At 42.3% G+C, this 17,082-nt stretch overlaps 1 protein-coding gene across 2 annotated transcripts in view; it reads right to left on the bottom strand.

Annotated features, from left to right (window-relative positions):
* The window catches only part of NF2 (neurofibromin 2), a 1,458,300-nt gene that overhangs the window by 353,591 nt on the left and 1,087,627 nt on the right, over positions 1-17,082 (bottom strand). For both annotated transcript variants that reach the window (XM_044068458.1, XM_044068457.1), the window contains exon 14: positions 10,067-10,194. In XM_044068458.1, coding sequence (XP_043924393.1) covers positions 10,067-10,194 — 128 coding nt within the window. The remainder of the gene's footprint in view (positions 1-10,066; positions 10,195-17,082) is intronic.

Here is a 17,082-nt window from a genome sequence, read left to right as displayed (position 1 = left end):
CAAAGAGGAAGCATCAAGCTGCACCCAATATGTGTGTGTAGTATATTACATAACCAGCTACAAAGGGTGAGCGACTCAAGGTTTCTCTGGCCTCTGCCCCAGAAATTCAGCACAACATTTTTGAGAGAGCTAGAACAGCAACTAAAGTCATTCTACACTGCTCCTAATGAGTCGAATGCCTATACTAAGAAGGGGGCCATTAAGTAGAGACATGGAGTAGTGTATTCATTATCCATGTCCATCTTAGAAGTGGCCTTAGGGTCCTTAGCTTCTTCAAAAGAGCCTGAAAGTGAGGGAGTCCCATGTCCCCCACAACCTGCAGGGGTAAACTTGCATGTGAACGACTGACTGCTGGCATGCTGGGTGCAGGATGCAAAGGAACTAAGGAACCAGCACTGACTTCAGACCATATTTCCTAAGGGTGCTATCATTAGCCTGTAATTTAAGCTTCCACTAAACATCACACATATACTTGATGTCAAGTTCCTAAAATACAAACCCCTGTGTGAGAAGACCACAGAAACCCCTTTCAAACAGGTCATGCTGGTCAGAATCAGCATGAAGGCCAGTCCCAGGAAAGGAGCTCTTAGTTCTGAGCACCACTGATATGTAACCATGCAATTCAAGACACTGCAACTGATCAGCCCGGAGGTAAGTGATGCGATAACACCAGGACCCACTGTCACAGGTGGAAACCAGGGGTGTGCCTCTCAAGCATCCAACATTCTCTGCAAAACCAGAGAAATGGACTGGTCTCAAGCCTACAGTAGCCAAGGACAACCTCAACACCTGCAGGGAAAAAGGGTCAAGTTTAACACTTGACTTACCTTTTGGAAGGAAAGATGGGCTTTAACATGATCTCATAGGTTCATAGGTAGGTACTAGGCTATCGGCCCAAGGGCCTACGTAAGCCTAGCCAACAAGGTTCCCTGGCTTATGCCACCCTAGAAAGTTAATTTCCTGTGCCCCTGTCGGGCAGAGCCACAGAAGTGATCCCCGAGGTGCATTTCCTATTTCCCATCCACTCATCAAGATTTTTCTTGAAGAGTGCTAATGAGGAACTTTGCTTGACATAGATGGGTACCTTGTTCCAAAGTATAGGAAGTCTCTGGGACAGGAATCTATCCCTCCAGCATGTCCTGTTTATTGTGGTGACAAGGGTGAGGTCCCTAGAATGTGTAGCTCGGAGGGATTGGGACTTCTTTAGGTGTAGCATGTCCAAAAGCTCTGGGTTTAACATAGCTTTATATGTTAGGGAGAGATCTCCTCGGAGTAGTCAATATGCTACAGAGTAAAGCTGGAATTTTTTGAGACTGTCAGTGTAGGGCATCTGTTTGAGGCCAGTAATCCTCCTTGTGAGGTACTTCTGTGGCCTTTCCAGCTGCTGCAGATGTCTTATGAGTTACATTCCAAAAGGGGCGTTGTACTCTATAATGGGTCTAATGAGTGCAGAGTACAGGGGAACAATGACCTCTACTTTCCTGGATGAGAACCCTTTTGTGATAAGGCGTAACACATAGAAGGATTTCCTGACTACTGTGGCAAAGTGATAATCAAGGAGAGACTACTTCCACCTGGGTCCCAAGGTCTCTTATCACACATTCAGCGTTAAATAGACTGCCATTTATGTGGTAGTTCATGGGTACAGAATTTTACCAAAGGGGATGGCAATGCACTTTTTAGCATTGAGCTTGAGGCCATGCCTCTGACACCAGGCATCTGTCTCAGTGAGGCCCTTCTGTAAGATGTCCACATCATTTGGGGACTCGACTATGGCTCCTAGTTTGCAGTCATCTGCGAACTTCATTAGCCAGAAGCCTTCTGTGTTAGCTTGTACATCGGAGAAGTAGATACCAAACAGGAGAAGTCCCAGGACTGAACCCTCTGGTACTCCACTTGTCACTGGTTTGAAATCAGATTTGGAGTCTGCAACGTTTACAGTGTGGGTTCTGTTAGTGAGCCAGTTGGCAACCCATCTTGTGATGTAGGAATTTATACTTAGTTTAGTGAGTTTAGCTATAATTCCAGAATGGGAGATGGTGTCAAAAGCCTTGGCGAAGTCAAGACAGGTTGCGTGAACCACCTGACCCTCGTCTACGGCTTTGGTGATTGCCTCAAAGAAGTCAATCAGGTTCAGAAGGCATGATCTGCCTTTCACAAATCCAAACTGGGTGGGGTCCAGAGTTTGGAGGTTAACAATGTCTTTGTTTATGTGTTCCATGATGATATGTTCCATGTCCTTGCAGACCAGGCTCATCAGGCTAATAGGGCGATAATTCCCAGGATCAGTGGTGGCTCCCCCCTTGTGGAGTGGGACAACTGTTGCTGTGCACCATTCAGTGGCCACAAAGCCTGACGTGAGACTATGATTGAACATGGTGCTTAGGTGGAGAGCCAGTTCGTTCTGAAGTTCGTGTAAAACGCAGTCTGGGATGTTCCCCAGTCCCATGGATGCTGTGTTTTTGGTTTTAGAGAGTGCAGCTTTTACCTGCATAGATGTGATTACAGGGACTCTGCATTCTTCCTGTATAGATATGGGCCCTTTAGGGGGTGAGAGGGGGCTAAAGTTAGCACTGAACCTATCTGCCAGGATGTTGGCAATATCAGTTGGTTCTGTAATTTTTGTGCCGTTGTGCTGTAACTCAGAGCAGATCTCAGTGGTGTCATTAAGATTCTTGACATAGCTATAGAATGCTTTGTGGTTGCCATTAGAATCAGTGGCGATTTTGTTTTCGTAGCTAGCTTTGGAGGATCTTATAAGGGATCTTAGCTTCTTACTGAGGCTGACCAGGGTAGCCCCTCCACTCATGGAATTTTACTCTCTTTTGCAACAGTTTCTTCCTTCTGTTGTAGAGTTTGTTTATGGCAGGGGACCACCAAACTGGCTTCCTTTTTTTGGTGGATAGCATCTTGGTTCTGTTTGGGATAGCACGATCCATGCACTCGTGTAAGTGCTTACAGAGTGCATTTGTGTAGGATTCAGCAGTCATAACTGTATTGTCCATCTGCATAGGTGTCATGAAGTTCGCCACTTCTGTCTTAAGAAGCATGAAGTTGGCTTTGGAGAAATTTTTTACAGTGGTTTCCTTAATGGTGGGTGGGGGTGGGATGCGGATATCTAGGGTGATTAGCTTATGGTCGGATCTGACCAACGAGGAGTTGACTTCAAGTGTGGAACACTGGTCACTCATGTTGGTAATGACTAGGTCTAGGATATTGTTGCCCCTGGTGGGGGTGTGAATAAGTTGATCCAGGACATTGGAATTTATAAATTCCAGAAAGCGCTTGAGTGAAGGAGTTGGTACATGAGTAGTTTTCCCAGTTAATGGTGGGTAGTTGAAATCGCCCATTATTAGGGTGTTTGGTTGAACCCTAATATTTTCCAGTATATCAAGAAAAGAGGAGTGGGAATCCTGGGACATGGTGGGGGATCTGTAGCAAGCTACAATATGGACTGCAGTTTTGCCCAGACTTAGTTGCACTTGGATAACCTCGGATGCATTATGCTGCGCAACTAGCCTGGAGGTGTGGATAGCCTTAATGAATATGGACACACCTCCACCTTTGGTGTTCTGGTCCAGGTTAGATGGCCAAAAAGTGTGGTATGAGTAATAGGCTGGTAATGCAGGGGTGTTCTCAGTCACTGCACAGACATCGATGCTCTCCATTTTAAGGAGTGCCTCGATTGAGTGCATTTTGAGATTTAGAATTCTAGCACTGAGTAGCATTACCCTCAGTTTTTGCTTGCCTGTTCCTGTTACGGTGGTGAATTTGTCATTTGAACCTTGCCTAAAAAAGGCACTATAGGGGAGGCAAGACCCTTAAGCCAGTATCTGGAATCCCAGGGGTGACAGGTGCAGTCCATCTCTGTTAAATCATCATGGTCTTTAATGCTATAGATCAAGTTCAAGCTAATTTGGGAGGTGGCCCGCTGAACTTACTTTTAGAGGAACATGAGCTTGAATGGCAAATCCGTTTGAATGCATTTGTTGTACCAGGTTTAAATGATGCTTGTAACATTGCCTGTCTTCTGAAACTAAGAAGTTTGAGACGGTAACTGGTATTTTGCTTGAATATAATTCTATTCATTTTAGCTCTACAATATTTTAGAGAGATATACCCAGTTGATTATTCCGTAATTTTGAAGTTTAGTCTAACTTTGTTATTGTTTGAGTCTAACAGTTTAATGCCTTCTGTATAACTATTTATAACAGTTTTGATGACACTTTTAATCTAACAAACTTGCAGCTTTTGTATTTAGGTTTTATGAACACGTGTTTTTTTTAGCAAATGTTTCTTTAAGAACTTAACTTACTGGATGTGTGGTCATCACATGACATGTCTCAATTACTTATAAACTACTGTTTGAAACTGTGTATCTTTTCTGAAGAAGTTGCCACATTACAAGCAACGAAAAGCGCTTCAATAAATTGTTTTATTTTATATTTTTTGGATTCCTGATACTTCCTGTGGTGGGTCTTGGTGCTGCTGACTTGGTTTTTGTGTTTCAGTAGCTTGTTGGCTTCCTTTCCCTGGTTTACCTGTAGTATGGCGTCTGGAACCAGCAGCAACCCAAGTAGTCCCACACTTTTCGGTTCACAGCTGCAGACCGAATTGGGGAATCTTACTCAGTTAATTAATGTAATGGGCCAACGTATGGATGGCCTTTCTGCTCATTTAGAGAAGGTGGACACTGTTTTATCTCAACAACAATGTTATTTTCAGAACGTGGTTCCACAAATACCGGTGAGTGGCACTCCTGTTAGTAATTTGAGATCTACTCCACCCAACAGAGTTGAAGTCAGTATTGGCGCAACTTATGGGGATATCACATCAAGCCAACGAGTTCCAACCGATGCCCGCCAAACGGGGAATATGGATGAACCTGTACTTAATACACCCAGTGATAACAATGGAAGCCTTATTGGAGCTACTGATTTTAACGAGTGGATTAAACACACTTCCACACTTTGTTTCAAGACACGGTCTGACCAGGAGCAACCGGCCGAGACTAACAACGGACAACAGGTTGGTGTATTGAATGAGAAGCTTAAAGTCCTTAATGTAAACTTATTAAAACTTAAAAAATTACAACTTGAAGTGATGTATTTTAAGGAGTGCTTGGAGCAACACATAGTCCCGAAAGGGCTTCGTGTCTATCAGTACCAAACTGGTTTAATCCCAGATTCATGGTTTCATTTAGAAGTAAATTCCTTGTTCGACCAACAAGGCTTTGACCTCATGCAACTTATGATCAAACATTACCAGTTACAGACAGACGCCTTGTCCTGTGAGGTTCCAGTGTTGAACAATGACATACTATCGGACTGTGAATTTTTCAGATACAGGTATGACTATGACCATTCCTTCTCGAGTATTAATCAGTTGCTGGACAGACTGAAGAGCAATAAAGTCAAAAAAATGAAAAGGGACAGGCTTGCTTATGACAATGGGTCGGCCTATCCAAAACCATCTTCAGCTCAAATTTCTAATGCAATGAAACCCTTTATTGCTGTACAGCAATCCAACGATGTTGTGCAATCTGATGACAAAAAACCAGATTGTCATTAGACGTAGTAAACGTATCCGTAACAATACCAGCAACAACTGTGATTATAACCAACAACAAGTGACTGACAATACCAACGTCCCTGTTAACAATTGTGTACATTTTCGGAAAGACAACCCTACAGGAACAATTTCGAAGAACAAATCATTCCAACAGAACCAGAACAATAATCAATGCAATTTCAAACGCAGGAAGTAATAACTAATAACTATCCTCATTTGAACATTGTTACTAACAGTGACGGGGACTTTAACATTTATAATTTTTCATAATTTTCTATCGACTTGCCGTTGGTGAATTTATTAGCTAAAGGTAGTACACATTTGTACCTAACAAACCATTTAACTTAGTCAAAACTGTCACAGATCTTAAACTGTATGTGAGAAAGTTAAACTTTAATTTATTATTTGGTGACAGTAACTCTGGTGACCATGAGTTAAGGGTGGCTAGTACTTACAATCCCCCACTACACACCTACCCTGAAGATGTTTGAACAAGTATGCGAACTGGATTTTCGATTCCTTTCGAATCCTCATTCTTGTCCATCAAAAAGACTAAGTAATGTGAGTCGAAAGGAAAGTGTACTACTGCAATCAATGAGGAACACTAATGTCAGGGTGGTTAAAACAGATAAAGGTGGGGGATTAGTAGTCTTTGATCAACATGACTACACAGTGAGAATGAAGCACCTGTTAGACACAGAGGCTTACTCTAAAGCATCCTTAAGTGAGGTCAACACTGCATATAAACGGATAAGTGGCTATTTCAATGACGTCTTCATTGATGCCATCATTGATATTGGTACGTTTAATTTCATCTCCCTTCCTTGGCCAAAAATCCCAATTATGTTTGGGATACCAAAAATCCACAAGGATGTAGAAATCCCCCCCCATGAGACCATTAATAGATGGGAGGGGTTCATTAACTTACCCTTGTGCAAAGGTAGTGGACAACATTTTGAAAAAATACTTGGTGTCAGAACCCCAAGTATGCAAAGACTCATGGACCTTCCTAGAGAATATTAACAACTTGGAATTTAACCCCAATCACAATTTCTTAACTATCGATGTTAAGGACTTGTATACATCTATTCCACAGTTAGAGGGCATAGAATGGGTGAGTCTTTTGCTTAAATCTAAGAAAGCTCCTTCACACAAAATTACTTTAGTGGAGTCTTTATTAGACATCATTCTTACCAATAATTACTTTTTATTCGATAAGGATTTTTATTTACAGAAACGAGGAGCCGCTATGGGGTCGCCCTGTGGTGCCAGCTTTGCCAACTTGGTGATGGCGTATTGGGAAAGAACTTTTGTTTTCAAAGCTGAGCACTTCAGGGCAAACCTCGTTTACTACACCCGTTTCTTGGATGACATCTTCATGTTATTTAATGGAGATGGCATTCAGGCTGAGCTTTTTATTTCATTTTTGAATTCTACAACTGACTTCCTTGTATTTACATCAACATTTCATACAGCCACAATTGACTATTTAGATGTGAAACTTTCAAAAGATAAAGTCAACAGGGGGTATGTACCACAGATTTTTAGAAAACCCACGTATTGTAACTCATTCCTACACTTTTCTAGCTGCCATCCATTCCACCAGAAGCAGTCCATTATAAAAGGCCAATTGATAAGGGCAGCTAGAATGACCACACTTGAGCTCGATTTCCATGAAGCGTGTGATTTACTTAGGAAGATGTTTGAAAAGCGTGGGTATCCTAGCGACCTTATTGGAACTTTAGTCAGTGAAGTTTCTGACAAAAGACTTAGTATCGTCTCTCCCATCCTTGGGCTAAACAGTTTAGAACAGGACAGTCTTGTTCCTCGCATGGTAGATGGTCAAAACAGTGTATTTGTCCCAACACAAATTCCATCACAAACTTCAGCCCCTAACTTCAAAGGTGGATTTATCACTACCTTCAGTAATGATAGTGGCCAAGTCAAACGTATTTTATGTAAAAACTGGCAGTTTATTTTGAGTGATATTCCATTATTCAGTAAACTAGGTCCAGTTCCAAATATTGTATTTCGTAGAGGCCTCAACCTTAAAAACTTACTTGAACGTGTGGGGCAACAATTTAAAACACATAGGTATGCTGGAATTAATTTGTGTGAATCTTGTAGGATGTGTAGATTCATGGAAGTGGGCAATACATTTTGTATAGGTGACAACAAGTATGAGATTAAATTTAAACTCAACTGTAATTCTAGACTAGTAGTCTACATAGCAAGATGTGTCTGCTGTCTCGCATTCTACGTGGGGAAGACTGAACATAGACTGTGGGACAGGGTTTATGAACACACCTATGCTATTTCAGTCAATACAATTGACAACCCACTAGCAAGACATACAGCAAATAATGTGGGCCACAAATTTACCTTTAAAGCTATAGATCAAGTTCAAGCTAATTTGAGAGGTGGCCCACTGAACTTACTTTTAGAGGAACATGAGCTTGAATGGCAAATCCGTTTGAATGCATTTGTCGTACCAGGTTTAAATGGTGCTTGTAACATTGTCTGTCTTCTGAAACTAAGAAGTTTGAGACGGTAACTGGTATTTTGCTTGAATATAATTCTATTTGTTTTAGCTCTACAATATTTTAGAGAGATATACCCGGTTGATTATTCCGTAATTTTGAAGTTTAGTCTAACTTTGTTATTGTTCGAGTCTAACAGTTTAATACCTTCTGTATAACTATTTATAACAGTTTTGATGACACTTTTAATCTGACAAACTTGCAGCTTTTGTATTTAGGTTTTATGAACACGTGGTTTTTTTGCAAATGTTTCTTTAAGAACTTGACTTACTGGAGGTGTGGTCATCACATGACATGTCTCAATTACTTATAAACTACTGTTTGAAACTGTGTATCTTTTCTGAAGAAGTTGCCACATTACAAGCAAAGAAAAGCGCTTCAATAAATTGTTTTATTTTATATTTTTTGGATTCCTGATACTTCCTGTGGTGGGTCTTGGTGTTGCTGACTTGGTTTTTGGAGATTGCCTTCTGACTGAAAAGGTGTCGGCTATCTAAAACCTTCTTCCTAAGGCACCTTGAAAGCGAAGAATTAAACTTTCAGCGGTTGTACCACTTAACACTGTGCCTCACACCTACAGAAGATAAAATTAGTGCAGTGTGGAATTTGGTTTCTAATATGACAACCACATTTTCTATATTGTTTAGGCATGTGACTGCAGAATTATACCAAAATTAGCAAGATTCATATTCTGGACTGGGCAAATGACTAAAAAGGATGTGTGCTAACATATCCAGTGAGTTACACCATAAACATGCCAGAAACCATGTACTGATGTCAGACTGTGACTGATGGAAAAGCTAAATCAAAATACACACCATTAAGGCAGGGTCTCTGTGTTAAATCAGCAGATACAAGATGAACAAACAGCTACCAAAGTCCAAGTTTGGAAACCTTTTTTCTACCAATTTCAGCATGTTCTAACACCAGATGCCATTTTAAGTACCATTTCAGGGAAAGAAGCAACATGGCCCATGAAAACTACCTGTCCTCTAATCCCTAATAAGACCAGTAGGTTTGTAAACCTGTGGTGTGGGGGGAAATAATCCTGACATTAGCAGCTGGAGGATCAGATGTCTTGTTTTGGGCAAAAGGCCTGAAGCCTGCAATCACCGATGGCACACCTGATAACTGCTTCATGACTTAAGTTCCTAATGTTATGACACAAAACTCCATAATTTCCCTTTTAAATGTTTAGTTTTACCTACATATTTCTGACTAAAGGGAGAAGATACACCAAAAGATGGTACTGCAATTTTCTATACTCTAAAAATGTACCTTTTGTCATTCTACCTAGTTATCTTGTTAAATTTAAAACAATATTCTCACTCATTTATCAGTCAACAGTCCTCCCCTCCAAAAAGGACACCTGCAATGAATATATTTTGGCAGTAGAAATTTGACATACACAGCAGCAGAGCCTGATAACTCCTTCTTTGGACATCATTAGTAAGAGCAATATAAGTTAAAATACAATCTCTAACAAAAGAAGAGGAATAACGAACTCTGTACTTAGTCTGTCAAGATGAAGGGTAAGAAGTGAATGACAAGACTATGAAGCACCATGTACTGACCATTTATTTCATGTACAAAAAACAACTGAGAAGATTGAGCAATGCATTCTTTCTTGGTTGGACTCCCTCTACCAACTATGACTTGAGAAAGTACTCCCATAAAGATGTTTATGTTCAGGTCAGGACTAACATCTACTTGCAGCTAAAGCTCTTAGACTTGTGTAAAGCAGCATCAATGGTCCTTACAATGCCTCCAATCAACGCTTAATGCAATCTTTTCCAAGGAAAACTGAAAGACACTACTTGCTACAGTACTTTTTTAATTTAAAAAGAATTATGTCTCTTTTACCCCAAAGTAGAACATAAAGCTCATTACTTATTATTTTTTTTTTACAAACATTTTTTTTTTACATGGGTAAGACTTAAAACAGAAATACATACTTTTCTTTCTCAATTTCCATGGACAGACGCTTCATGTCAGTGTCTTTGAAGTCGAAGGAAAGGCTGTCACTGTTGAACCCAAAACTTGGAACATCTAATGGCAAACTATTTACACTTGGACTTGTAGGCTGCATGAAGAACAAATTGCTTCATTAATTAGGCACTTAGTAGTTTACTAACACATGGACACAACAAAGCACAAGACATTTACAAAGCATATGTAAACAGTACCTTGCATACAGCAGACAAAATGTTACGGCTCATCACTGTATGAAACACAGGGACAGGAATCTATGAAGCACAACTGTTCAAACATTCATCTCTGAACAACAGATACAGTCTTAATGAATCAGTCGATAAGTGAAGAAATTTATCTTAGTGGGTCTGAGAGATAGCTACAGAGTTCATTCCTCTCACAGTTTAGCTATTTTTCTCTGCTGTTCTCAAATTTGAACTCACATGCTTCTTAAGTCAGTATATATTATGATGCCAGGTCCTGCACCAAAAGACCACTGCTAGTCCCTGAGGATACCGATTCACCCCAACCACTGAGCAAGAACATTCAAGCCACCAGGATAAAACAGTGAAGACTTGGTACCTGCAGGGGACAAGATTACACAAGTATCCACCTGCTTATTTCATAGGGAACTCCAAAACACAAACAATAAATGGAAAAGCTGTTTAGACACAGGGGAACTGCAGGAGGGTAATCAGCATCTACAAGGATGGGTCTGCTCAAATATCATATGATACACTAAGCATTACTGGTCATGTATAACCCTGGGAATCCTCTTAGCTGGGTCTTCAAATGGGAAGAAACCCAAGTAGTATTTAAAAACAAAACATGAAGGCAGGATCTGAAGAAAGCAAAATGATGATGACACAAAAGACTACATCCTAACACAATGAAGTAGAAAATGGGGCCCATTCCCAGGATCACAGTGAATACAACTGTGTTTGTCAAAGTCATGAACAATGTTTACTGAAGGTGTGGAGCTACAGCCAGTGATCACAAAACAAATATCTACAAGAGAAAGAGATTTTTCAAAGCGAAAAATGGAAGCACCATGCTTTTTGTGGAGTGCCCACTGAAATAGCCTTTTCAAACAGATGTTTCATTATCTGGATGCAAAAGATGATGTAGCTAGCAATCAAACTGTGCTCTGTTTGCTTAACAAGTGTTTCTCACTCTGCCTCTGAGGCAAAGGAGAGCAGTTATTCTGTGTTCCAGAATTTGTGCATCCATTTCTGGTACAAAACAGATAGGCAGTGTGAAGAGCAGTCCAATAGTTGTACAAGTTTATTGATTTCCAAAAGGTAAGCGATTTCGGCTGTGACACCAGCCTTCCTCAGACAACCATTACAATAAAACCAACTTGTTATATAGTGAACCTTACTTGCTAATAACCATCAATTATCCAATTAAAATTAATTATAATACATATTTACATTTTTTTAAAACCAAATACTAAAACTATAAATTTATTTAAATTATTGCACAATGCCCTATCTATTATAAACTTTTAACTTTAAAATACTTGTAATGGAAATAGAATCATTTAAACCTGGGAATTGTGTGGCATTTAAATACATAATTTAATAAAGACAGAGAAACTAGAAGGGAAGTACAGTTGTGTACACGTACCATAAATGTAGATGTTTGAGTGTATTCACTGTTGCAGTCATTACACTTGGGTTATCCTGCCAGGGGTAGCCCTCAGTCGGCCCGAATACCAGAGGCTTAGTATTTCTGTGTCGGTTGCTGTCACTCAATGACTGACGTCTGGTCATCAGTGGTATAAAATCAAGCAGCCGACACCATTACATCAGTCTTTCTTGCCCCAACTGTCAGGAGCCCCCAAATAGGGAGCTAGGTTATGGTGGAAGAACACCACCAGTAGAAAGTAAATACCAAAAATTCCCTGTAAGGAGAGAGGAAGAGAGAGAGAGAGACAGAGAGACAAGGGGGATGGAGAGCGAAAAACCAGGACTGCAACAGTGAAAACACTCTAACGTCTACATTTATGGTAAGTGTACACAACTGTACTATGTTCTTTGTGTTTCACTGTTGCAGTCATCACACTTGGGTTGATTCCCAAAGCTGATGAAAAGGGTGGAGGCAGTTAAGAAGACTGGATGCTGGCTAGGTTGCCCTGCAAGACTGAGATGGCAAAGCCTGCCCTGGATTTGGAGAATATAGGCAGGTGGTAATGCTTGGTGAAGGTATGAACAGACGTCCATGCTGCAGCCTCCAGGATGTCTCTGGTGGGGACCCCCTCTGAGAAAAGCTGCAGAGGTGGAGGTTGCCCTGGTGGAATGCGTCCTGATCCAATTTGGAGGCAGTTTCCCATGCTGTTTGTAGCAGAAATGGATGCAGTGTGCTATCCATTTGGAGATTGTTTGGATATGGGCCTTGCTCTCTGCCCCTGCTGCGAAGCTGACTAGCAATTGGTCAATTTTTCTAAAATAGTCCTATACAGACAGAATCTGAGCTGTCTGTGCACATCTAGCGAGTGCAGAATCCTTTCCCCCTTGTTTTGTGGGTTAGGGAAAAAGGTGGGCAAATGAATGGATTGGTTGAGAGCCACACTGGACACCACTTTAGGCATGAAGGATAGGTTAGCCCTGAGGAAGACCCTGTCAGCATGGAAAATGATGAAGGGCTCTACAGCCATGCGTGCTTGTAGCTCTGAAACTCTTCTAGCTGAAGTGATGGCCAGATGCAAGGCTGTTTTCCAAGAGAGGAATTTTAACTCTGCTGAAGCTAAAGGCTCAAAAGTGGCTAGGGTGAGCTTTTCCAACACAAAGTTAAGGTCCCAAGCTGGAGTGGGAGTTCTTTTGTGTAACCTTAAGTTGTTAGCCCCTCTTAGGAACTGTTTGATGAGAGGGTGTGAGAAGACAGGTGGCTCTGTGCTGTAATGAGTAGAGGTGGCAGAGGCATGAATTTTAATAGAAGAGTGGGACAGACCCCTGTGTAGTAGGTCTGCTAGGTAATCAGGATGAGAGGAAGGGAGGGCTGTGCTGTTTCAGCTCCCTTAACCTGGATCCAGGTTCAAAACCTTTTCCACTTGTCAGCAAATAATTTTCTAGTGCTGGGGCGTCTGGCCTCACGTATAACATTCAGGGTTTGTTTGCTTAGGCTGGCAACCTAAGGAGAGGTCAGGGAATAAGCCAGGCTGCCAGGTTCAGGGTCTGCAATCGTGGATGCATGAATTCTCCATTTCTTCTGGGTCAGGAGTGTTGGGATCTGAGGTAGGTGGCAGGGGTGGCAGGCTGTGCATCAGTAGGTACCAGTGCTGGCATGGCCAGTCTGGGGCAATCAAGATTGCCCTTGGTTTTTCCTCCCTTACTTTGAGCAGTACCCTTGAAATGAGTGGTAGAGGGGAAATGCACAGATCAAGAGGTTTACCCATTGGAAGGATAGAGCATTCACTTTCCAGGCCTTGCTGTGAGGTTCCCTGGTGCAGAATTTGCTGAGCTGATGATTGCAGTGGGAGGCAAAGAGGTCCACCTTCGGGGTGCCCCATTTCTGGGTTACAAGGTTGAAGGTTTTGTGGTTTAGCTGCCATTTATGTAGGTCTAACACGTTCCTGGCTTAAGTTGTCTGTCAGAGAGTTTAGGGAGCCTGGCAGGAATTGTGTTACCACGTGTATTTGCATGGCTGAGACCATGTGTCAAAGGGTCATGGCAAGCCTGCAGAGAGGGTAAGAGTAAGTCTCTTCCTGCTTATTGATATATCACAACACTGTGGTGTTGTCTGTTTTGATCACTAGAGGCCCCGGGTAGAGTAGGGGTCTGAAAGCTGTCTGTCAGGGCATGCTGAACAGCTAGCATCTCTTTTTGGTTGATGTGCAGATGTTTTTGATTTGGGCTCCAATGGCCCTGAATGCACCTGCCATCCAGGTATGCACCCCAGGCATAGTCTGATGCATCTGTGGTGAGGGTCTGAGCGGCATGGGGTTGTGAGAAAGGAAGTCCCTTGTTGTGGTTGCATGCTGCTGCCCACCAAAGAAAATCTTTCCTTAGACAGGGAATCATAGGTATGACAGTTTCCAGGTCTTGAGAGTGTTGACACCAAAGGCTTTTTAGGTACCACTGTAGTTTCCTCATATGCAGTCTGGCATATGGAATGAGTAGAATGCAGGAGGTCACAAACCCTACAGCTTGCAGGATTTCCCTTGAGGATAACTGGGTTCTGGTGGCTAGATGAGAGAAGTAGCCTGTCAGGTAGGCTTGTTTTTGTGGAGTAAGGAATGCCATCTGCGATGCTGTGTCCAAGGTTTACTCCCAGGAATACAATTTTTGGTGTGAGGACTAGTTTTGATTAATTTTTGTTGATAGTATACCCCAGGGAGATCAGTAGGTCATTTACAAAGGTCAGGTGCTGTAACAGCTTTTCCTGACTGTCTGCCTGAATCAGGAAATCATCTAAGTAGGGGTAAATTTGAATATTTCTTTGTCTGCAAAAAGCAATGGCTGGAGCCAGGCATTTTGTGAAAACTCTGGGAGCAGTAGATAAGCCAAAGGGAAGTGCAGATAACTGAAAGTGCATTGATCCTGCATTGAACCAAGCTTCCTTGGAAAGAATAGGAAGAAGCTGCTGGAGGGTGAGCATTCTGAATTTTGGTATCACCAGAAAGGTGTTTAGAATGGATAGATCAAGGATTGGGTGCCAGGTGCCCTCTTTTCTGGGTACCAGGAAGAGTCTGGAATAGAAACTGTGGCCTATCTAGTCTGCAGGAACATGCTGTATTGCCCTCATGGAGAGCAGGGTAAGGACTTGCTTTTTGGCCTCTGTCCACTGGTTTGGAGGAAGATATGGGAACCGTTTTGGGGTTGGCAGAGTGTGGAAATAAAATTTGTATCCCTGGGACACTATGTTGAGGACCCATCGGTCGTTGGTAATAGAGGCCCAACTGTTTGCATGGATGGAGAGTTTTCCTCCTAGGGGCACAAGCAGGTGGGCAGAGGTAAGGGGTGGAGGTGTTAAGTCATTAAGAGTTCTTACCATAAGGGGGTGGCTTAACATGAAGTGGAGGAACTCCATTGCTTAGATCTCTGCATTCCCTGGGACTGCTGTCTGGGGGGGGGGTCTGCTTCCCCCTGGGTCTGGGCTGAGCTGACCTGGAGGGGGCCGGAAAGGACAAGTGCTTGGAGGGGCAATGCCTACTGAACCTCAGAAGCTGGACCTGTAAAAATTCTTAACTGTCTGCATAGATTTAGCTTTTTCTTTCATCTTTTTTAAGACCTCCTCTGTCTTGGTGCAAAACAAATTGTCTTTGTTCAATGGTGCGTCCAATAATTTTGATTTGACATGGTCTGGCAAGGTCTGTTCCTTAAGCCAAGCATGCCCTCTAAGGACAGAACCAGTGACTGCTGCTCTGCAAGATGCTTTTAGGGCATCAAAGCCACATTGCAAAGTGTGCTTAGTAACTTGGCTTGCAGAATGCATAAGCTTGTAATTCTTTATTTTCTGCACAAGCAGGAAAGGAAGATTTTTTTTTGTTTGAGGAGTTCCATGGTATGCTGCTGATATTTCAGCATGTGGAACTGACAATTTAGTGCTCTAATAGCAAGAGTTGCAGAGGTGTACACTTTTTTACCCCATCTGTCTAAAGCTCGGGAATCCCTGTCTGAGGGGGAGAGATTCTTAGCTGAGGTTGCTTTCATTACTTTTGGCCCTTGGGAGATGACCTCTGGGTCAACAGGAGGATTTTTGAAAAGGAATTTGAGAGAGTCAGGGACTCTGTAGTACCGGTCAGGTTTTCTGGGAGCAGGAGGAAGGGTGTCAGGAGTCAAACTGGATTCCATAAAAACATCATCCACAACATCCAGGACAGGAGGAATGGCTAAAGGTCTGTGGTGTGGTAAATCTAAGAATTCCCTGAGTCTCTTTTCTGACTAAGGATAGTCCTGACATTCCCATTGGAAATGCTCCCTTAAAGTATGTAGGGTTTCTACAAATGAAAAATCCTTGGGGGAGAAGCAGAAGAAATGGATTCCTCTGCATCAGAATCCTCATAAGCAGAGGGGTTGCATGTCTTCATATTCAGAAACCTCAGATTCATTGGACTCCTGTTCAGATAAAAACTACTGGGGACAAGTCTCTTTCTTTTGGAAGGGGTAGCCTGGCTTCCCCTAATAAGCATAATAAGGTCTTCCACCATTTTAAGCATTTGAGACTTGAGGCATGGAAGCAGGTGCCTGAGCTTGGGTCGTTGGATTTTTAGGAGTAGTTCGTACCCTAGGCCTTAGAAACGTGGTAGTTTTAGAAAGAACTGAAGACGCGAAAGAAGTCGTCGGTTTGTGTCGAGTATCGGTAGTACAAAGAACTTCCTCGGAAGTCAGTGCCTGCTCAGTGGGTCTGGACCCATCCAAGGTAGAGACATCCGCAGGATCCTTAGTCAAAAAAGAGTCTCGCGACATATGGGTCCGAATGGGTCTCGGTAGCGAACTGCGAATCCACAGAAGCGGGCATCAGGGGCTGCGAAAGCACCTCACTGAGGACCAGAGAACTGACGACTAGCTTAACACAAGCGTCGTCGGCAGTTTTGGACCTGTGTAGTCTGTCTCTGTCTTTAACCTTACATTTTTTTTGGAAGATCAGTAGTCAGGTGGCTTACCAAAGCCATATTAGAATAAGAGGATTGAGAATGAAAATATTTAGCTACAATAAGGGCCCGACGACGTATAGTTCTGACGTTGAACAAAGCACAAAATCGACAGCGAGGGACTTCGTGATCTGGGCCTAAACAGGTGACGCAGTAAGAAAAGAAGTCTCGGTGTGGTATTTGCTTTCCACAGGCGAGACAATTAACTTTTTCTGACATCAGTTAGAGCAAGAAAAAAGAATCTCCAACGGGGTACTTAGCTTTAAAAGACTTGAATTTGGAAAAATGAAAACTCAGGTAGTGTCTGACTGGCACTCATGCGAACTGCTTCGGGCTCCTCGGCAAGAAAGACTGATGTAATGGTGTCAGCTGCCTGATTTTATACCACTGGAGCGACAGCAACAG

Source organism: Protopterus annectens, chromosome 4.part0 (genome assembly GCF_019279795.1).
Source record: "Protopterus annectens isolate FY-2018-M chromosome 4.part0, PAN1.0, whole genome shotgun sequence".
Lineage (NCBI taxonomy): Eukaryota > Metazoa > Chordata > Ceratodontiformes > Protopteridae > Protopterus > Protopterus annectens.
Note: the sequence above shows the minus strand (reverse complement) of the source record. Positions and strands in the feature narration are given on the sequence as shown.